Below are 23,293 nucleotides of genomic sequence, written 5' to 3'. Positions count from 1 at the left end.
GTATATATTTTTAATGTGTGATGCCAAACACCATACGTTTTAAATCAAAAGGAACTGATTTCTGGGAAGCAGACACAGCATATCAAACTGATCCATAAACCTCTCTACTCACAAGATGCTCTGACACATAGCACACTTGTTGGCATACATCTTGCCATATGGGCCTCGAACAGGGTTGTTTTCTCTGGTGCAAATAAGCTTTCCATCTCTCACCATGTTCCGGAATTCATGACACTGATCCTGCCAATAAGAACAACAACAAAACAGAGATGTTTCTACAATCATCTGATCTTTAAAACAGAAAATATGATCGGTTGGTTATATGTAAACTCATAATTCTTGAGGAGGAAAATTAAAATCTAGAGAAAATAAAATTTTAGAGATGAAATGTATTTTAAAGCAGCGGTTCCCAACTTCTTTGGCACCAGGGACCAGTTTGTGGAAGATGATTTTTCCATGGACTGGGGCTCGGGGGATGGTTTTGGGATGATTCAAGCACATTACATCTATTGTGCACTTTATTTCTGTTATTATTACATTAGCTCCACCTCAGATCATCAGACATTAGATCCCGGAGGCTGGGGACCATTTTACAGGCACTATGTTCAGTATCTGCTTAAGAAGTCTGAATCCTCTCCACAGCATCCCTTTCAAATACTTGTCAGCCCCAGTGGAATTTCACTGCCACCTAAGGCAGCCTGTGCCATTTTTATACAGTTTCATTGGGTTGAACCCCAAACCTGTTGCACTGAACCTCAACTCATTACTTCACACATTAAAAAGCCCTAGACTGAATTGAAAGACATCCTTTGGCAAGGCGGCATATAAACATCTAAAGTTTTAGCTTTGTTCCTCAAGAACAAAATTTTTTTAAAATTGTTTCATCAAATCTGTATTGTATTCTTAGCATTTTGTTGTGTGTGGTAATGGATTTCTTTTGGTTGTCGTTAAAAAGTCTGTAAGATAAGAACACATTATCCCCATTTTACAGATGAGAGAAAAAAAGTTCACAGATATTAAGTGATTAAAATCAGTGTTGGAACAGAGGTCAGAAACCTATTAATAACCAGGCTATAGATTCCTTGCCTTCTTTGCCTTTACATGGCAGAAGATAAGACTCCTGGTACATCTCAAAGAACATGGAGCTAGCTGCTGTCTTTGCTCCTTGAAAAATAAGAACCTTAAAAAGAAGGCAATGGAACTGGGCCCACAGGATTTAACCCCTGTTGAACTTTTTGAACATCCATAGAAGTTTGTCTTAAACATTTTTTTAAGCCCAAAGAGTTACAGTATATGGGAAAATTATTTTTAACCTAGATTGGAGTTACCTTTCTTTAAATTGTGGTACCATGAACAACTCCAGACCTACTTTTCTCTGTTTAATAGCATTTTAACTATTCTCTGGAACTGAATACCTGATCAACATATGAAATGTCTCAGCGCCATCATTTTTAAATTTGCTAGAATTTTGTTTTCCTCTTCCAGGTACCTAAAATGCCACATGCATCTGTGTCTATGATAGCACCCCTGTGAGTATATTGCAGCCTCTGCTCTTCGGGTGTAAATCTCTAGCTCTTCCATTTGTTATCTGTGGGTAGTTAACTTCTCTGAATTTTTTCCTCAACTGTAAAATTGGAACACTACCACCTACTGCATTGATTGTGGGCAGATTTAAATACGATGGTGCATGTACTTTGTAAAGCTTATTTTAGTTTGCATTTGTAGTTAAGACCGTAGCTTTCTTTTTGCCACAGGCACAAAAAATACCTAGGTGTTTTCTATACTTACATATAGGTTTTTCCCTTGTTTGAAATTCTTGAAATAGATATTTTTAAACTTGAAAGAAATTTACCAGTCTAGAATAGATGTCCAGTAGAGATCATTGGAAGTTGTACAACAAAGTATTTTCTCAAAGCCATTGATCTAGCAACATATGGGTAACAGATATTCCCAATTCATTTTTCAAAAATGACCATTACTACTAATGTTTCATTTTGCTTAGTCAGTATAAAACTAATGAAAAGTTGCCTCTTTAATGGGAAACTTTCCTGGGGAAATTTCACTGTTTTACTTTTCTCAGTCCATAGATGGATTAGAAGAGGTTGCACTGTGTCATCTATGTGCTGGTGTTGTAAAGCATTGAACCTCATTTTTAAAACCCCAAGTTGAAGACAAGATGGCACTAGAGTGCCAAGAATTTACCATCTGGAGCTCCAAGCTTTAGATCCTTTTCTTGTTTATAAATTTGGCATCTATTTGCATAATTGTTTTTAAACTTCAGGGGGGAGATCAAGTTGATAATAACAATAATTTGACAATTGCCATTGTTCCTATAATATGTGGTAACTGCATCAGAGTTGTTCTTCAGTTCAGTCGCTGGTCGTGTCCAACTCTTTGCGACCCCATGAACCTCAGCACACCAGGCCTCCCTGTCCATCACCAACTCCCGGAGTTCACCCAGACTCATGCCCATCAAGTCGGTGATGCCATCCAGCCATCTCAAGGACAATTAAATTCCATGTTATTTCTTTGACTATCTGGTCATGTCTTTCTTGTTTATCAAGTTCACAATAACTGGGACAGAGTATGCATTCCATAATATGCATTCTGTTTATTTGTTGAATAAACCAAGCTTGCAACCACTCATCCAAATTTAAGTCTAAGCATGCTCAGGTGGCACTAATGGTAAAGAATCCACCTGCCAATACAGGGGATGCAAGAGACGTGGGTTTGATTCCTGAGTCGGGAAGATCCCCTGGAGAAGAAAATGGCAGCCCACTCCACTATTTTTGCCTGGGAAATCCCATAGACGAGAGGAGCCTGGAGGGCTGCAGTCCATGAGGTTACAGAGTCAGATGTGACAGCAGTTGAGCACAAGACACGTCTGGCGTGTGTTACCTGTTTTTCCTTGTCCTTTCCGATTGTATTCCTCGTGTACTCCCCCTCTTCCTTCTTTTTTTCAGCTGCTTCCCTTTCCCTTGAAGAGAAAAATGAGAAGAAACGTTTCAACCAAAATGAACAAACACCTCAGGTATGCTTAAAAAAAAAAAAAAATGTTGTCTTGAATGGATGAGTGATTATTTAAGACTCAACAATTAAAAGCTCATTTTTGAAAAATACTCACAGCTTTTCCTTACACATAGCACACTTGTTACCATGTGTCTTGCCATCTGAACCCCGTACAGGGTCACTTTCTCGGGTACAAATAAGCTTTCCATTTTTCATTTGACTTCTAAACTCATCGCATACATCCTGTAAAGAAGGAAAAATTATATTGGAGATGGCTATTTTCACATAGTATTTGAGCTTGAAAATTTTGAAGATTTTGACTTAGGAGTTGGGCAGCCACCTAATCTTGCTGTGGGAGGCTCTTTACTGGACCACAGAGGTGTCCAAGTGGTAATTTCTGAAGATGAATTCCATCTTCAACCTTAATTTCTGCTTGCCATGTAAGGCTACATAGTCCAGAAATGATCACTTGGACACCTCTGTGGTCCAGTGTAGAGCTCCCCCACATCAAGGTTAGATGGCTTTATAACAAGGTTACTTTAGAATGGGAAGATTATGCTGGATTATCTGGGTGGGCCCAGTGTAATAAAAAAGATTCTTATGAGTGAAACAGGAAGAAGGCAGGAAAACCAGAGTCAGAATGATACAACATTAAAAAAAAAAATCTACTGGCCCCTGCTGATTTTAAAGATGACCACAAACCAAAGAATGCAGGCACTTCTAGAAGTTTAAAAAAAAAAAAAAAAAAAGGCAAAGAAAAAGACCTTCCCCAGAACCTCCAAGGCAAGCAGCCTTTCTCTGACACCTTGGCTTTAACACAGTAAGACCTGTTTAGGACTTCTGAACTCCAGAAATGTATGATGCTGAATCAGGGTTGTTTTAAGCTATTGTTGGTAATAATTTGTAATAGCAGCCAAACCTCATTTTCCCCATCTATAAAATGAGATAGGGAAAATCTTAGTTGACCAGGCTATTGAGATAATTAAATAAACTACTCTTTATAAAAGTGTTTTATAAAATGTTAGGCTGGAAGATTTCCATTTGGTGTTAAATTTCCGCACTGAACAAGTTATCAGTGATATTCACATTCATGATGACTTCTGAGCTTCTAAGCATAAGATCTTGACTGGCAACAACTGGCATGCTCTTTCCACATTTTTGATAGTCAAGTAATGACTTACAGAAAGACCATTCTTGCCAAAACCTAGTTAATGATTTACCTTTCCTGATGCTGAATCAGTCCCATTTGATCTGTAGACAGATTGCTTGTTTTTTTCCTCTGCTTCTCTTTGCCTAAAACAGAAGAGTTCAGTAGTCATGTTGTTAACACATATCCAGGTTTGGAAGAAGCCTAAGAGTTTATGTATCCTAATCCACCTTCTTCATAGAGAATCTCTCTGCACCTCTCAGAGATGGACAGTCACCTTGGGTATTAAGAAGCTCCTCATTACAAGATATTCTAGCGAGATCAACTCAGTTAATGTCAAAGTCTCCTTTATATATGTCCAAATTAATCTCCCTGGAGCTTTCATCCTTACTTCACATCCACAGGAAAGCATGGAACAAGCCTGCTGAATCCATTATCTCTTCCTGATATTAATCCTTCAGATATTTAACAGCAAGCTTCAGGTCTCCAAATCCAGCTTCTTCAGTTCTTTCACCGTTTTTTTCATAAGTTGTAGTTTTGATTCCTTACCAATTCACCATTCTTGTTCCTTGTTCCTAAGCTTCCCTGGTGGCTCAGATGGTAAAGAATCTGCCTGCAATGCAGGAGACCCAAGTTTGATCCCTGGGTTGGCAAGATCTCCTGGAGAAGGAAATGGCAATCCACTCCAGTATTCTTGCCTGAAGAATTCCATGAGCAGAAGAGCCTGGTAGGCTATAGTCCATGGGGTCACAAAGAGTTGGACATGACTGAGTGACTAGCACTAATATTTCAATTTATCTAGGTTATCATTGGATTCCAAGATAGAAGACAAGTGATATAGGAAGTACCTTAGGATTATGGTTTGGGGGTGGGGGTTTCTTTAATCTTTTACCTTTCTGATAAAATATTTATGCTAGTGGTTCCTAAGTTTTCATGTACATTAAGAATGACCTGTGAGATTTTAAAAATCAGATTCACTGTCAATCCCAACAGTTTTACTGACAGGATCTACATTGAGATTCAGTAATCTGACTTTTAATAACCCAGGTGATTCTGATCCAAGATCCAAACAGTACAGAACTCTGGTACCTGTATATCTCTTTCAAAGTTCCATTTGGCTTTATGCTTAAAAGAAATGTGTATGAATATATATAACATGAATATAGGTGTGTGTGTATTTTAGGGAGCTCCCTTTTCATATATAAGAAATAGGTTGTTATATGATTCAGAGAACTCAAACCGGGGCTTGGTTTGAGTTTCATTTCTTTCAAACAACATAGAGGGGTGGGATGGGGAGGGAGGTGGGAGGAATGTTCAAGTGGAAGGGGACATGGGTAAACCTATGGCTGATTGATGTTGATGTTTGGTAGAAACCTATACAATACTGTAAAGCAATTATCCTTCAATTGAAAATAAAAATAGGGAAGCGGTAGTCAGTGTAACCTGAAGATTCAAACAAACATTAAGTCATGGAACCTTAACAAAATATTAGGAAAAAGAGACTAATGATTCAGTCTGGTGGAATTCAATTTACAGTCACGGATCTGATAAAAAATCTCCAGTGGCTTATAGTTCACAGAATTATGATACAAAATAGGAATCAGCCACTGGTTAGCTGCCCTTGCTTGGGCTCATTGTTCCTTAGGGGATGCAAGTGAAGGAGATAATATTTGAGAATTAACAGAAATTCCATGAAAGAAACTACAGGCAAATGAGAAACAGCCATTAATTCAGGAGGATTATGTGGCTATCTTTTAGACAAGCAGGTTGAGCAAAGTACTTACAGTATCTCTTTACACATGGTACACTTGTTGTTGTATGATTTGCCATCTGCGTCACGGACAGGATCACTCTCGCGAGTGCAGCTGAGTTTTCCATCTTTCATTTTTTCCCGATACTCAGCACATTGGTCCTGAAAAGGGAAAAGAGAGCAGGCCCCCTGGATAACTTGGTCTGTTGTATGTTTATTAAGTTTCTTAAATAATCTGAGTCAGAAGTTCTTATCTATCTCCTCTTATACAGCACGTAATGCCTAGGATTGCTGTCAACAGAAAAGGGGCTGGAATCATCCATATTCTAAGAGGTCAGCTGTCATGGGTAATGTTGCTTTTAAGGTTTTACACAAGGAAATTATAAAGCTGGCTGGAATTTAATCGCATAGATCAAGGGTAAGCAGACTATAGCCTACAACATTAATCTGTTTTGCTGTCTGTTCTTATATAGGAAGTTTTATATATAAAACTGGAAACACACCCCTTCACTCATTCATTTAAGTATTATTTATGGCTGATTTCCCATAGACGTGGCAGAGTTGAATAGTTGTAACAGAAACTGTGTAACCTGCAATACCTCAAATATTTGCTATCTGGCCTTTTACAGAAAACAAACAAACAAAAAAATGCTGACCTCTAATGTAGATCGAAGAGAGAAAGAAGTGCTAGGAGAAAGCATAAAATCATGCAAAATGCCAAAGAAGACAGGCTTGAGTAAATTATAGACAAGATAGACAAAGGGTCTTAACAAGTCTGTACTTGAAAGTAAGAACTCAAACCTCCTACAGGAGAAAATATGCACAAACAGAAAATCCAAAATTTTTCAGAGGCAACACTGGGCCTATGTCAGATCTGGAGGCAAAGAGAGAGTCTTGACATCCCCAGGTCACACGACTAGAGATAAGATGGCTGTGACCAGGTCATACGACTAAAGACAAGGTGTCTGTGATCTTAGCAATTGTGTTCACATGCCTGAGGAGTGGGCTTGCATGCAACATTGTCATAGTGACATTTAAAACATCTCAGGAAATGTGCCAACACTCGCCTAAGTTACTGTATCCCTATAAGAGTACTGCTAAATATGAGAAACTGTAGAGTTGAGTGAGATGAAGTGATTTATTCAATGCTTTGCAAGTCCAGGTGGCAAAGGTAGGATCACACCCTAAACTACCTGACTCAAAAACCTATGCTCTTGCACCATATTATCCTGTCTTGGAACAATAGCAAATATACCTCCCAAAAGTGGCTCCAGTCAGAGAGAGTGCATAATGAAAGGAACTAAAGAGCACGTGATGTGGATCATCATTATATTTATGCCACTTCCTCTCCTAGGATCATGTATTGGCTTCAAAGCTAGATGACAGAAAGAGGAGTCAGGAGACTGGGATCAGGTCATCATGTTAATTATTTTCAAGTTCAGAGAAGTCAGAGTGAGCCCTAGAGAAACTAAAAATTGCTTGGATATTACTCTGCAGTCATAAGGGGGAAATCCCCTGTCCTTCCAAGGATGCTCTCTAATTCAGCACTGTGTACACTCGTAGCCTTTGACCACAGGCTCTGCCATGGCCTAGTGCCACTGAGTTGAGCCCACTCTGGTTATGGAACTTAGAGGCAGCTCTCACCTTAGCTTTCCCTCTTCCACCACCACTGGAACCATGGCCCGCAGCATTCCGCTGATCTTCCTCTTCTTTTCTCTTTCTTTCTTCATCTTCTTTCTGGCTGAAAATTAGAAAGTGGGAGGTAGGGAATAATAGATTACAGAAAGTGGAATGCATTTCTATGAGTTTCTCATCCTATGACCATATTAGATTTTTATAGAATCCGCCAGCTTTTATTGAACATCTATTACACTGCAGGCCCTATTCTTTGAAAATAGAAAAATGCATTATGTTGCATCCTTTTGCCTGGAAGACTCTTATTGCAGTAGAAGAAAACCAGCGTTTACGGAACCACAAGCAAGACTTGGTGAGCAATTAATTAGCATTTTGTAAATGCTCCGTGAATCTCCAGAGGGATTTCTCTCAAACACCTCATATTAAAGAGGTCCCAACATAATTATCTCCTCTACCAAATGTGTTCTTCCTCCTGAATTCTCCTTCAGAAAGGACGAAACACTGGAGCCATCCCTAACTGCTCCCTCTTCTTTAGCTCACATGGCTGTTTACATTGGTTTCACTTTGCTGTGTCTCCCGTGTTGATGTACTCACCTTCTATTCTAGCTCTGTGTTCTAGTTACCTCTTGCTGGATTACTGTAACTCCCTACTATCACCAACAGTATTCTGAATTTTGGTACCTTGCTTTTCTTTTTACTGCTAACATATGAATCTTCCAAAAAGGAACCACATTTATGCCACTTATTCTCCTAGCTGAAAAATTTTAGCAGCTCACCACTATATACAGAATTGGCTTCAAAATCCATGACCTGGCATTCAAAGCTGGTGAAGTGGATAAGTTCTAATTAAAATGACTTTCTCTTCTATGTACATACTACACCTTGCTTAATTTTAGATTTTACCTATGCTGTTCCCTGTTTTATCCTCATTCCTTCCTGTACTGTTCACATATCCAAATTACCAGATCCAGTTTTATCCCTCCATAAAACTTTCTATTAACTCTCCCTTTCCTGAACTACCATAACACATTGCATACATCATTTTTCATTTAGCAATTACTCCTTTGTATTATATTAATTTATTCCCACATCTAATCCTTACTGACCTATATCATTTCTGGTAATACTATTTCATTCATCTTTGTATAACCATTATACACGTAAACATTCTAGATGTTCAGCAAATGACTGTTAAATGACAAATATTTCAGATATACTTCCAAACCTTGTGTAAAGAGCTATCTTTAATTTCCTAAAAATGTGATTTGTTAAAAAATGTAGGTAGAGGAGTTAGATTGATAGTAAAATCTGTGCATTCTTTCCGATGGGGATGACAAAATAATCCAGAGAAGGGATCCACCTGAGAGCACAGGACTTAGAATTTTATCAAGAAAGATGGTGTGATCCACTGTGAGGCGGTGGCCCAGGGCTAATGGAGAATGTAGTGTAATAACTTGGCCATCTGTTGTCTGTTTCTAGAATTGTGAATCTGAGCCTCTGTAAAGAAAGAGTCACCCTAAAATGATTTACACATGATCATTTGTTGCTTTTACAATACATGTAAGGAAAGAACCAACACTATATATTATCCTCCCAGCTCTGCCACCCACAGCATGGACTTGATCTGCACACTCACAAGACTGCTTTGCACATGGCACACTTGTTGCCGTGGGTCTTGCCGTCTGGGCCACGCACAGGGTCATTTTCTCGAGTGCAGAAAAGATTTCCATTTTGAAGAAGGCTCCGAAATTCACTGCATGCATCCTAAAAGGAGGAGAAAAGGCAAGAGCTTGGGTATTTTCTTGAAAATAACCCTACTGGGTCCCTACTAAGTGCTTCCTGGAGAAAAAAAAAGGAAAAGGAAGATGACCTATGAATGTTTCTTTCTGGCAGTTGTTTTGTTCAATTCCTACTAAGACCACAGGACTTAAAAAGAGGTTCCTGTTTCTTTTTCCTTGAGATTTAGCTTCCAAGTCCAGACTGAACCTGGCAGTCACACATAAGCAAGAATCTCTTAATAAACTGGGTTCTCAGAGGATTGGACACAGTTCTTAATCAAGACTTCATTGTCTATCTCTATTATATTATAATGCAATAAGAACACTGTATATAGCATAGAATTTTAAAGAATTAAGGTTTAGGTAGAACTTTGAAGTTCACCTGATAATCCCCTTTATGTCACGCCTGCCAATAAGTTGTGTAATTTGCACTGTAACACCTGCAGTGATAAGGAGTTCATTACCCTCCAGATAGTTCATTCCAGAATTTCTATTAGATCATTCCCACAAATTACCCATGTGCTACTTAGGAGGATCTTGGAAGGGAACTCTAGTCACTCCTATAGGATCCTTATTCATAGCAGTTTATTTTTCTAAGATGTCATTGCAAATAGGATGAGTATTTTCCTTCAAACCAATAAGCAAAGTCAACATATCTTACTTCCCTCAGAAAACCTGAGGATATTTTTCTTCTTCCACATGGACTCCTTCAAATATCTGGAGAAAATCCTCTTGTCCTTCTCCCATAGCAAAGCACCCCCAGATACTTCAGTCATTCTGTTCCAGTCTTTTTCAGTCATTTGCACCATTTCTTATTCGGATTTCTTTCCCTTTCCTACAGAATTTAACATAATATTCCAGGTATGTCCAGACAAACCCAATGTGTTGATGGCTATTTAATATTGTTAGTTAGAATTCTAATCTGTTGCCCTGCGACCTTGGGTGAGGGGTCTTGCCCTCTCTGTGACTCAACTGCCTCTTCTATAACATGAAAATAATATAAATTCCACACAGTTAAAATAATAATGCCAATATTAAGTATTCAGTACATGTGCTGAATTGTTATGACAATAAAGTGAGATGATATATTTCTACACGTATCTACAATGACTGACATTTCGGAAGTACTCAGTAAATTTATGAGGAATTGAGATGGAATAAGCAAATAATTAAGATCATATAATTAATTACTGATGGCAAGTAAGATTGACTTTGCATTTTTTTCTGTATCTTTCAGTTCAAGTCGAAACTCAGTGAAGACAAGAGTGACTTTTCCTAGCTCTGCTGCAAGGTTCACTGCCAGATTCCCTAACTGGTCATATTTAGCAAAAGAAATATAAGAGGATAGTTTATGGTAGTAGCTAATGTGAAATCAGAAATCATCTGATGCTAAAGACTAGCCTCCTAATGATGTTGAAAAAAAGGAAAGCATATGAGCTAATATTTTAAAAATTCTCAATTGTGGGAAATACAGTTGTAAAACAAACCAAATCATTCAGAATTCCAAGTGATATTTCATTAGAGATTATTTTTAACATCAGTAGTTTTTGATGGGGGCAAGAAATGACCACAAACCTGGAAAAATCTACCTGGAGTTCCTTTTGGAACCAAGAAAATATTATTTGGGAATGTTGTTCTAATTTTTGCTCAAATGCTGGCCCCATAAATAATGAAAGCAAGGGACACTCCTGGTTTGGCCAAATGTGTTCATCCAAATCTCCATGTTGTATGGAGGTAATGCTAGATTTGGTGTCTTGAATTCTGTTGTTCCCATTTTTCAAGTGTGACAAATTTGGAAAAACATAAAGATTCTGAAACCAATACTCTCACTACCTTTGTACGCAAGTTCTTCCTCTCTCTGGATTTTAAATCATTTAAAAATAGGGCAATGGAGTAAATTAGAAGTCTGCACACTATGGCCTGTGAGCAAAACCTGGCCCACCACCTTATTGCATAAATAAAAAGTTACTGGAAATTTTTATTTATGCAAAATAAATGCCCATTTGTTTGCATATTATCCATGGCTGCCTTAGAGCTACAGTAGTAGAGCTGAGTAGTCATGACAGAGACCAAATAGTCGCAACCTAAAATATCTACTGTCTGACTCTTTAAGAAAATTTTATCGAGGCCTGGACTAACTGAACCTGAGTTCTCTCACATAGGCCTTCAGTGATCCCGTGAGTTATTTTTAAAGAGAAACTACAAAGCTTCATTGTGGTATGAAGCTCCCAGGATAACTACCTTTTCAGCTTCTCTCTTAGCTTTTCTGGATTTAGCTGCTGCTTTTTCTTTTGCTTCTTGCTGGCTGTAAGAGAAAGGCAAGGGGATCAATCCATTCCTAGTACCGAAACCTATTATCCTAAAGGGGATCTCTCCAGATAGATATATTCCATTACTTCTGCACCTCTTATTTTTAGTGTTACCTAAAGACAGGCAGAAAAGGCAATGGCACCCCACTCCAGTACTCTTGCCTGGAAAATCCCATAGATGGAGGGGCCTGGTGGGCTGCAGTCCATGGGGTCGCTAGGAGTCGGACATGACTGAGCAACTTCACTTTATTTTTTCACTTTCATGCATTGGAGAAGGAAATGGCAACCCACTCCAGTGTTCTTGCCTGGAGAATCCCAGGGACGGGGGAGCCTGGTGGGCTGCCGTCTATGGGGTCGCACAGAGTCAGACACGACTGAAGCGACTTAGCAGCAGCAGCAGCAGCAAAGACACAGGCGTGGGCAACCAGTAAATAAATTTTCATTACTCTACTTCCTTTGGAAAACAAAGATGTGGTCCTTCTTCCCAGGAAGCAATGAGGATACTTAAAAAATTGATGAGACGATAGGGTACTTTCAATTTGTTAGCACTCAGTGATTACATCTTTGGGTTATTCATGACAGTATGTATGCAGAACAAAAATGGCCAATCCTTGTATGCCATTAACTCTGGGGGAATTTCCCCTTAGTACATGGTCCCCCCTTAAGAGCAATTCAAGTACCTTTCAGAACACTGAGAACACTATAAAGAAATGCACTAAGTAGACAGCTTTGTAATAGTAAATCCCCAAACTCAGTGAAAAGGTCATCTTCACGGTCTGCCTCAGAGAGGAAGCCTTCAACATGCTCTCTCTCGCCCACCACAGGCCTAGCCTCTCCAGCACTTAGGAGAACAGTGGCCGCAGCTCTACTCACAAGAAGGCCTCACACATGGAGCAAGTGTTGCCGTGGATTTTCCCGTCGGGGCCCTCAATGGGATCGTTCTCTCTGGTGCACGGAAGTTGTCCATTCCTCATGTAGTTACGATATTCACTGCACAGCTCCTGCCGAACGAGGGAGGAGTTAAGCATCAGGTAATGGAATACTGAACGCTTCCTCCACGTTACCCCTTTGAAAACTAGGATATAATGCCCCAAACATAATGGATGCATCAAGATGGTGACACAGAAGGTCAATACTAGACAAGACACTTTTCAGATGCTGAGGTCACACATTATTGTGGAATATAAGATTACTGTCACTTATCTCATTAGAAAACCTTCAACTTAATTCAAATATTATTCTAAGGTAAGCACTCTGAGAGATTAAAAACAGTAATTTATTGTCCCTTTCATAAAGCAGTTTGTGGATGGCAGAATATTAGCTCCTGACCCGAAATCTGTCCGAGTCTTGATATCCAGGACCTGTGAATACGTTACAGAGCAAAGGCGACTTTGCAGTTGTGAAAAAGTTAAGGACCTAGAGATGGGAATATTATCATGGATTATCTTAGTGTGCCCAATGAAATCACAAGGGTCAAACCTTAAGACTGGACAAGTTAAGACTGCACAGTGAGAGGGAGCTGTGCCTACAGAAGAACAACTAGAGATGCAGTGTTTAAGGATGATGGAAAGAGTCCAAGACCCAAAACACTTTCATGAAAGGCCTCTAGAAGCTAGAAAAAGCAGAGACAGGCTCTCCTGTAGAGATTCCAGAAAGGAACACAGCCCTGCCAACCCTGTGATTTAGCCCCTTGGGTCCATGTCAGAGTTTTAACCTAAACAAACATAAAATCAAAAGTTTGTAAGGTTTAAGCCAGTAAGTTTCTGGTAATTTGTCAGAGAAACCATAAAAAAACTAGTACATGGGGTCTCTCTCTTTCTTGCCCAGAGAGAATAGGGTGTCATGAGGCTCCAAGGACCTGAAACAGTTACCTGTACTGCTTCTCTCTTAACTTTCTCAGTCTCGGCTTTCTCGTTTTCTTCCTTGCCAACATTTTTCTTCTCTTCTTCAAGTCTGCTGCAATTAAAAAAAAAAAAAAAGATACAAACTAAATTCAGTTTTCCATTCTCTTTGGTAATATATTTTAAGAAAAAATGAGAGTTTTCCAGACCAAAAATCAGATTCAGTCTTCAGTACAAATTTATCCAATCAAGAGGTGCTAATACTTTGCCCAATAATGCAGATAACTTCAGTAGTTAAAAATTGCCCTTAAAAATACAAAACTGGTATTTTTTTTTTTAATCAGTATGTGACCCTTGGGTGGACTTTTTTCTATCAGTGACTTCAATCAATGATCTGAAAAAGAGCAACAATTGCCTTGATTTTTCAAAATTTCTATCTAAATAATTATAATTATATGAGACTAAGGAGTGATACAATCCTATGACGGACCCATAATCAAAATAAACCATGTCTCACTATAAAATTAAAAATTTAAATATTATCTTGAATTAAAATTCAATTTTGAATTCAAGTTTTAGAGTATAATAATGATTCAAGTCCAAGAAGATTTGACAGCTCATATTTTGAGGGAAATCATAAGCCTAAGATTTTGGCATCCTAGCTATTTTCTACTGACATGTACCATTATCAGAACTGGAAAAATTCTTAGCATATATCACATCTAGTATAGTCATTAATACAGCATTAGCAAATCAAGCGTGTGAGAGGAGATCCCTGATTTCTTGAATCTCAGGCACTGTTTAATCTACTGGCTGCTTCTGTCAATCTCTCCTCTAAGGAACTATGTGAATATACTTATATTAGACCAAAACATATGACAGTTAAGAGACAATAACTCTGCACCTCTTTAAACAGATATATTACTTAAGTGTTTTTTTCAGCATTTATTTTAGTGTGGGGCTCACTAGAGGATTCAGAATCTAAGGAGTAGAATCAGAGGTGATAATGATCGCACTTCTATATTGTCCCACACAGTGGAGCTCTGGCCCCGCTCAGGAAAACAGAGGCCCAGAGGAACATGGATGTTGCTTAAAAAGAAGACAGTTCAGTAAACATCTATTATGTGGCTCTAAGTCTTAAGGCTTTCAATCTTTACAATAACTCACTTATACAAATATTTATTTCATATGGTAATAATGCATATGGTAATGCCCCTGAAAAGATAAATACAATCCATTCTATTCCATTTCTGTTCAGGCTATTTTAGAAGTGTTTACACACTGATCCCAGAGACCTCTGTTCAGCTGGTTTTCCCTTAACCACTATCTGAATATATTCAAGAACCATAAAATGTCAGGGGTGGGAAAAGAACCAAATATATAATCCCACCCAGATCATCCAATTTCTGCTTTTTGTTATGAATGATGATTGTCAAGCGTTAAAAACAGTTAATCTCACCCAGATCAATCATCAAACTGCTGGTCTCTTTTTATTACAAATGATGATTGTCAGGTGTAAAAATATATTTGCACTAAATTAAGACTCTCCCTATGTCTTAGGTAGAAGATAGAGAGATAGCTGAATAGAGAATAACATTGTCACTGGGATTCAGTGTTACTTAATGTCTTTTCCATGTGCTTTTAAAATTGTCTAGCATCCAAGTAATAGTCTATATTCTATACATTTATGAAGAAACAGACTCAGGGCTGATAAATCATGAAGAGATTGAAAGGGAGGGGAGAGCTTAGACACTCACAACAGGCTTGCACACATGGCACACTTGTTTCCGTGCATTTTGCCATCCGGGCCACGCACAGGGTCATTCTCCCTGGTGCATATGAGCATTCCATTCCTCACCTGGTTCTGAAACTCACTGCAGAGTTCCTGGAAAATGAAGAAAATATGCTCTCAGAGAGTAGTTTTCCACCCTCTCTACACTTCTGTCTGTTTTGAAGAATAACTAATGCAGAGTAAGAAGGAAAAAAAGTGAATACATGTAGCAGTAAATCAAAAGCATTTAAAAAGTTTCTATGGTGGACTCAAAATTGTGCTGACTCTATAAGTGGATCTGAAAATGTTTAATGTCAGCATCCTCTTGAGGGTGCTTACAACAGAGGTGCAGAGGAAGGCTGATAAAATTGGTGGAGACCAATATAAAATATATATGTTTATGATGTGTTGCACATCACAATCTATAAAAGCTAGGAAACATCAAAGGGGAGGAGACTCAACAGGCCTAGAAGGGGAGGATTCCTAGAAAAACTTAGAATATTACTGGACCTTCATGAGAAAGAAGGAAATCCCGCCATTTACAATTTGGATAAAATGAGTGCATTCTCTCTGACACAAATTACAGCAAGATCTTCTATGACCCACCTCCCAAGTAATGGAAATAAAAGCAAAAATAAACAAATGGGACCTAATTAAACTTAAAAGCTTTTGCACAATAAAGGAAACTATAAGTGAGGTGAAAAGACAGCATTCAGAATGGGAGAAAATAATAGCAAATGAAGCAATTGACAAAGAAGTAATCTCAAAAAATATACAAGCAGCTCACGAAGCTCAATACCAGAAAAATAAAAGACCCAATCTAAAAATGGGCCAAAAAAACTAAACAGACATTTCTCCAAAGAAGACATGCAGATGGCTAACCAACACATGAAAAGATGCTCAACATCACTCATTATCAGAGAAATGCAAATCAAAACCACAATGAGGTACCATCTCATGCCGGTCAGAATGGCTGCTATCAAAAAGTCTACAAACAATAAATGCTGGAGAGGGTATGGAGAAAAAGGAACCCTCTTACACTGAGGGATTACACTTAGTGGGAATGCAAACTAGTACAGCCACTATGGAGAACAGTGTGGAGATTACTTAAAAAATGAAACAGAACTGCCTTATGACCCAGCAATCCCACTGCTGGGCATACACACCAAGGAAACTAGAATTTAAAGAGACACGTGTACCCCAATGTTCATTGCAGCACTGTTTGCAATAGCCAGGACATGGAAGCAACCTAGATGTCCATCAGCAGACGAATGGATAAGAAAATTGTGGTACATATACACAGTGGAATATTACTCAGCTATTAAAAAAGAACACATTTAAATCAGGTCTAATGAGGTGGATGAAACTGGAGCCTATTATACAGAGTGAAGTCAGAAAGAAAAACACCAATACAGTATATTAATGCATATATATATGGAATTTAGAATGATAGTAACAATGACCCTATACATGAGACAGTAAAAGAGACATAGATATAAAGAACAGACTTTGGACTCTGTGGGAGAAGGCAAGGGTGGGATGATTTGAGAGAATAGCATTGAAACATGTGAAATAGATCACCAGTCCAAGTTTGATGCATGAAACAGGGCATTCAATGCCGGTGCACTGGGACAACCCAGAGGGATGGGATGGGGATGGGGGTTGTTCAGGATGGGGGACACATAATATACCCATGGTGGATTCATGTCAATGTATGGCAAAAACCACAATATTGTAAAGTAATTAGTTTCCAATTAAAATAAATAAATTTTTAAAAATTTTTTAAAAATTAAAAAAAAAATTTTTTTTAAATCTCCCGCCAATGCAGGAGACATGGGTTCAATCCCTTGTCTGGGAAGATCCCACATGCCATGGAGCAACTAAGCCCGTATGTCACAACTATGGAGCCTGTGCCCTAGAGCTTGGGAACCATAACACTGAGCCCATATGCTGCAGCTACTGAAGCCCACGTGCCCTAAAGCCTTTGCTTTGCAACAAGAGAAGCCACTGCAACGAGAAGCCTGTGCACCACAACTAGAGAAAAGTCCGAGCAGCAGTGAAGACCCAGCACAGCCCCAAAAATTTTAAATCAAAATTTTTAAAAAAATGAGCTATGAAGCTGAAATAATATAAAATTTAGTAGGCATTATGGTGAATAGCAGTAAGACTGTGTGACAGTGTATTGTCCAACTGTTGGCCTTGAACTCTCTCTACTTTAGTCTCCTTAGCTGTCAATTTATTACTATATCAATAAACATCATATATTAGATCAATAAATGTCATATCAGGGAGTCAAAAAAAAACTTGAAAGTATTATGCTAAGTAAAATAAGTCAGAGAAAGACAAATACTACATGGTATCACTTATCTGTAGAATCCCCAAAAGCCAAAATTCACAGACATAGAAAGCAGATGGTGGCTACATGTATGTATGTATGTGTGTGTGTGTGTGTGAGCGAGAGAGAAAGTAGTCAGAAGTACAAACTTGCAGATATAAGATGAATACATTCTAGTTCATGGTGCTTATAGTTAAGAATACTGTATTACATACTTAAAAGTTCCTAAGAGATTCCATATTCTCCATACAGAAAACAGTTGCAATTATGTGACATGATGGAACTTTTGCTAATGCTATGGTGACAAACACTTTTCAGTTTATAAGTGTCCAGCGTATACACCTTCAACTTACCCAATGTTATAATCCAATTGTATCTCAATAAAGTTGGACTTTTTTAAATTAAAATAATGTGCCCAAAAAACAAATATTATGACCCTTCTTTTGTCTTTAAAAGGCTGAAAAAGCAAAGACATTCCTAAGCTTAGAAATACATATCTGAAATAAAAATATGCGGAGAGAAAAATATAGGTACAATACCTAGAGAAACTGACAACTTTCTGGGAGTTTTTTGATAAAGTACAGGGATGGGAGATGCATATTTGAAACAGAAGAATAACAATGGCAATGGAGAGAAGGAAGATTGTGTTAAGACCATTCAAAAAAACCTATGAGGATTTAGAAACTCTTCAGACATTATGGATAAAACACTTTCAGTTCTGAATTACTAACAAAAAGATGGTTCCAAGTAACAAAAAATTATTAAGAGAATGAGTCAGTTTAGAGGCAAATTTTTAGGCTGTGTCAACTATCCCCCCCCCCCCAAAAAAAACCAATTATTAGAGTTATACTTTGGCAGCTGTTGTTAGGAAATAGAATAAACCTTGTGAGGTTTACCTAAGACTATGTGAGAGTAGACGCAGAGTTTGCTGTGCTACTTGTAAATTGTAAAATTATAAAATAATGTGAAGTCGATATAAAATAGTCAAAAGATTACTGAATAAGCGTAACTGCAGATGGGAGTACTGGTATTCCTCCATAGCTGGATGATGACAAACAGAAAATATGATAATTTATGTGCACTTTGTTTTGTAAATTAAACTAATGTGAATGACAGGCCTCTTGTACCCTGTCTTTGAAATTAATTAGAGGGAGAACAATTAGAGATGCAGTGTTGTCAGCTTTGAAGATGATGGAAAAAGTCCAGGAATCAAGGAACAACAGCCTCCAGAAGCTAGAAAAAGCAAAGGACCTTTCATACAGATTCCAGGGAGGAAGCCAGCCTTATTAGCCCCTTGGGATCCATGCCAGATTATAACCTAAATAATCATAAGATTATACGTGTGTGCTGTTTTAAGCTACCCAGTTTGTGGTAATTTGTCAGAGAAACCATTAAAAAAAAAACTAGAACACAGGTTTTAGTTTCTTTGGATAAAATACATAGATGCATCTATATGTTACAATTTTAAAACGGTATAATTGAGAAATAATAGATATTAGAGCTATTACATCTATGGAATAAATGGGGAAAATCTTTAAGAAATAGAGAATACTTAATCTGAGTCATGAGAAATGGTCAGAATTTTGACAGTTGGTGGAAATAAACACTCATGACTGAGTAGGAAGAAAGCCACATAGAAGGTAGAGCTCACTGTATGTACAATACTAAGGACCTAATGTGTGTAGGGCTATGCTGTTATTCTTGGGTAGGTTTCTGGGGACTCCATAAACATAATATACATAATGATAACTATATTATTATTTTATAAATGAGATGAAATGCATAGATGTTAACTGTCTGACTCTACTGGTAGGGAGATGGAACCAGTATTGAACCCTGACAGTCTGAGTCCAGAGCCCAGGACTCTAACCCAGTGTGTTCTTGAGTTTACAGGCTGGAAAGCCAGGAATCAATGCTTGGCATGTCCATGAAGCAACCAGGTGACCAGTACAGCACTGGATAGAAGAGCAGGAAACTGGGTCTGAGAGGTGACAGAGGTCAGGTTCCATACAGCACTGTCAGTCACTGGAAGGACCTTGGTTCTTACTCTGAGTGAGAGGAGAAGCCACTGGGTGGCACAAATAACCTGCCTTACATTTGTAAGTAATTAGTCTTTCTTCAAAGTCGGAACCAAAGATGAGAGCAGAAAAAACAGTTAGAAACAAGATCTTCCAAGTTAGATAAAAAGGAAAGGAGTGATGAAGACTGGAAGCACAGCCTTCAGAAATATCACACATGGAGGTTGGGGGCAACATCTAAAGAGCATCATAGGCTTCAGAGCCAGAACATGTGGTTCAACTGTTAGCTCCCAAGTTACCGTGTGTGTGTGTGTGTGTGTGTATGTATATATACACACACATATATAGTCATTAAATATATATTTCCTAACTTGTTATCTAAGCCTCCAGTTCCTTTTTAAAAAAAAAAAAATACAGATAATAATATATACCTTGAATGGTTACTACAAAGATCAGTTACAAAATTGTTATGCAACATGTCATACAGTAGCCACTACATAATTAATAGCCATGACCATCATCGTTGTCATCATCATGTGAGATGTTATAGAATGTAAACTTGAGGCTTAAAGATGCTTTTAAGTAATTTTCTCAAGATCGTAGAGAATTAACTGGGATTTTGTTTTAACTAAATATTCTAATACAAAACAATGTGGAGAAAAGTCTAAACTCTACCTCTGTTAGTTTGCATTCAGATACATCTTTCCCGCGATTACTATAATTCACGTGGTCAGTGGAGGAAAGGGTGGTTATCTTCTTAAATGCGCAAGCACTAGATCAGATATGAGATAGATAAGCTGAGTAAAGAAGAAGGAACCTTCTTAAGTATGGGGATCCAAATATAGCTCTTCAGTTTGCAGAGTCACTGAGGACAGTGGAAGCAGGAGCCTTGCCCAGAGAAAATGGAATGTTTATGTGGCTCTGATGACATGAAACAATTACCTGCACTGCTTCTCTCTTAACTTTCGTAGACCTAGCTTTATCCTTTTCTTCCTTGCCATTATTTTTCTTCTCTACTTCTTCAAGTTTGCTGCAATAAAATACAGAAGATACAAGCTAAATGCAATTTCTCATTCTCTTCAGTAATGTATTTTAAAAAGGAGTAAGAATCTTCCAGACCAAACGTCAGATTCAGTCTTCAGTACAAATTTATCCAATCAAGATGTGCTAATACTTTGCCCAATAATACAGATAAATTCAGTAGTTTATAATCATCCTTTAAAAAAAATAAACCTAGTATGCTTTTTTATCAGTATGTGAACCTTGGCTAGTATTTTTTTTTTTTTTCAGTGACTTCAATCAATGATCTGGAAAAAAGTCACAGTTGCCTTGATTTTCTTTTTAATTTTTTAAAAAATTTTAAATTGCTTTTTATATCTAAATAATTACCATATTAATGATGAGAGCAAGGGGTGACACCATAGCAGATGAGGGGCTCATAATGGTAATGAATCATGTTTTAATATAGAATTAAAATTTTTAATTTTTTTCATGGAATTAATATTCAAATTGAAACTGAAGTTTTAGAGTATAATAATGATTCAAGTCCAAGAAGATTCAACAACTAACATTTTGAGGTCAATCATGAGCCTAAAATTCTGACATTCTTGTTATTTTCTACTGACATATAGCATATCAGAGCTGGAAAAATCCTTAGCATTTGTCGCATCTAATATAGTCATCTAATACAGTACTAGCAAATCAAGCAGATAAGTGGAGAACCCTGATTTCTTGAATCTCAGGCACTTTTTATTGACTGCCCCTGTTAATCTTTCTTCTAAGGAACTATGTGAATATACTTAGATTAGACCACGACATGTGAAAGTTAAGGGGCAATAGCTCTGCACTTCTTTACACAAATATTATTTAAATATTTATCAGCATTTTAGTGTGAGGCTCACTAGAGGATTGAGAATCTAAAGAGGAGGTGAAGCAGAGGTGGTAATAATCCATCTCTGTATTGTCCTACACAATAGAGCTCTGGCTCCACTTAGAAAAACAGTGGCCCAGAAGACCTGGACATGGCTAAAGAAGAAGACTTTTAGTAAACATCCATCATGGGGCCTGCCTCTTACAGATTTTACTCTCTTACAGTAAGCCATTTATCAGAGTATTTATTTCACCTGCATATGGTAATGCCCCTGAAAAGATAAATGCAATCCATTCTATTCCATTTCTTGTTTAGGCTATTTTAGATGTGTTTACACACTGACCCCAGAGACTTCTGTTTACCTGGTTTTCCTTTAACTGGCATCTGAGTATACTCACAGAATCATAAAATGTCAGGGGTGGGGGACCAAACACTTATTCTCACCCAGATCATCAAACTTCTGGTTGCTTTTTGTTACAAATGATGATTGTCAAGTGTTAAAAACATATTTGCACTAAATTAAGACTCTTCCCATGCCTTAGCTAGAAGATAGAAAGATAGCTGAATAGAGAATAACATTGTCACTGTGATTCAGTGTTACTTAATGTCTTTTCCATGTGCTTTTAAAATTGTCTAGCATTCAAGTCATGGTCTATATTCTACACATTTATGAAGAAACTGAGATTCAGGGCTGATAAATTATAAAGAGAATGAAGGGGAAAGAAGAGCTTAGACACTCACAACAGGCTCGCACACATGGCACACTTGTTTCCGTGTATTTTGCCATCCGGGCCACGGACAGGGTCATTCTCCCTGGTGCATATGAGCATTCCGTTCCTCACCTGGTTCCGAAACTCACTGCAGAGTTCCTAGAAAATGAAGAAAATACACTCTCAGAGTGGTTTTCTACCCTTCCTACACTTCTGTCTGTTATGAAGAGGAAGTAATGCAGAGTTAAGGGGAAAAAAAGTGATTACATGTAGCAGTAAATCAGTAAGCATTTAAAAGTCTTCTATCATGGACTCAGAATTGTACTGACGGTTTAGTGGATCTGAAAATGTTTAACGTCAGCATCTTCTTGAGGGTGCTTACAATAGAGGTGCAGAGGAAGGCTGATAAAATTGGTGGAGACCAAAATAAAATATATATGTTTATGATGTGTCGCACATCACAGTCTATAAAAGCTAGGAAAGATCAAAGGGGAGGAAATTCAACAGGCCTAGAAGAGGAGGCTTCCTGGAAAAACAGAATATTACTAGGTCTTCATGAAAAAGAAGGAAATCCTGCCATTTACAACAATTTGGACAAAACTTGAGTGTATTATGCTAAGTAAAATAAGTCAGAGAAAAACAAGTACTGTGTAGTATCACTTATCTGTGGAATCCCCAAAAGCCAAATTCACAGAAACTGAATTAGATGGTGTTTACTGTGTGTGTGTGTGTGTGTGAGAGAGAGAGAGAGAGAGAGAGAGAGAGAGAAAGTAATCAAAGGATACAATCTTGCAGTTATAAGTTCTAGTTCATGGTGATTATAGTAAACAATACTGTATTATATATGTAAAAGTTCCTAAGAGACTAAATGTTCTCCACACAAAAGACAAATGTAATTATGTGACATGATGGAGTTGTTCACCAAGGCTTTGGTGGCAAGCATTTTCCAATTTATAAGGTACCAAATCAACAAGCTATACACCTTGCCCAATGTTGTAATTCAATTATATCTCAGTAAAGCTGGACATTTTTAAATGAATGTGCCCGCCCCCAAAGAATATTATGACCTCCATTTGTCTTTAAAAGGCTAAGAAAGAAGAGAAAAAACATTCTCAAACTA

At 37.8% G+C, this 23,293-nt stretch overlaps 1 protein-coding gene and 1 long non-coding RNA gene across 18 annotated transcripts in view; one reads left to right on the top strand and one right to left on the bottom strand.

The window, feature by feature from the left end:
- Positions 1-23,293, bottom strand: part of SPINK5 (serine peptidase inhibitor Kazal type 5) — a 268,353-nt gene that overhangs the window by 19,527 nt on the left and 225,533 nt on the right. For 15 of the 16 annotated variants that reach the window (XM_055557713.1, XM_055557706.1, XM_055557682.1 and 12 more), the window contains 13 exons: positions 22,205-22,332; positions 20,536-20,623; positions 15,227-15,354; positions 13,500-13,584; positions 12,502-12,629; positions 11,561-11,624; positions 9,178-9,305; positions 7,551-7,647; positions 5,941-6,068; positions 4,230-4,302; positions 3,125-3,252; positions 2,899-2,977; positions 113-240 (listed from right to left, as the gene is read on the bottom strand). In XM_055557713.1, the coding sequence (XP_055413688.1) occupies positions 113-240; positions 2,899-2,977; positions 3,125-3,252; positions 4,230-4,302; positions 5,941-6,068; positions 7,551-7,647; positions 9,178-9,305; positions 11,561-11,624; positions 12,502-12,629; positions 13,500-13,584; positions 15,227-15,354; positions 20,536-20,623; positions 22,205-22,332 (1,382 nt within the window). The remainder of the gene's footprint in view (positions 1-112; positions 241-2,898; positions 2,978-3,124; positions 3,253-4,229; positions 4,303-5,940; positions 6,069-7,550; positions 7,648-9,177; positions 9,306-11,560; positions 11,625-12,501; positions 12,630-13,499; positions 13,585-15,226; positions 15,355-20,535; positions 20,624-22,204; positions 22,333-23,293) is intronic. The other variant, XM_055557751.1, reaches the window with a different exon arrangement.
- On the top strand, positions 2,897-17,970 carry LOC129635147 (uncharacterized). Of its 2 annotated transcripts, XR_008706123.1 has the most exons (4): positions 2,897-3,031; positions 10,557-10,610; positions 12,453-12,659; positions 17,069-17,970. It is a non-coding gene; the product is annotated as an uncharacterized LOC129635147 (long non-coding RNA). The 2 variants fall into 2 exon arrangements; XR_008706122.1 differs by lacking the exons at positions 2,897-3,031; positions 12,453-12,659; positions 17,069-17,970 and adding exons at positions 6,176-6,239; positions 7,785-7,893 and having other exon boundaries at positions 10,557-11,079.

The sequence above is a fragment of the Bubalus kerabau genome, chromosome 1, assembly GCF_029407905.1.
Source record: "Bubalus kerabau isolate K-KA32 ecotype Philippines breed swamp buffalo chromosome 1, PCC_UOA_SB_1v2, whole genome shotgun sequence".
Classification (NCBI taxonomy): domain Eukaryota; kingdom Metazoa; phylum Chordata; class Mammalia; order Artiodactyla; family Bovidae; genus Bubalus; species Bubalus kerabau.
The sequence above is the reverse complement of the archived record's forward strand: the minus strand, read 5'-3'. Positions and strand labels throughout refer to the sequence as shown.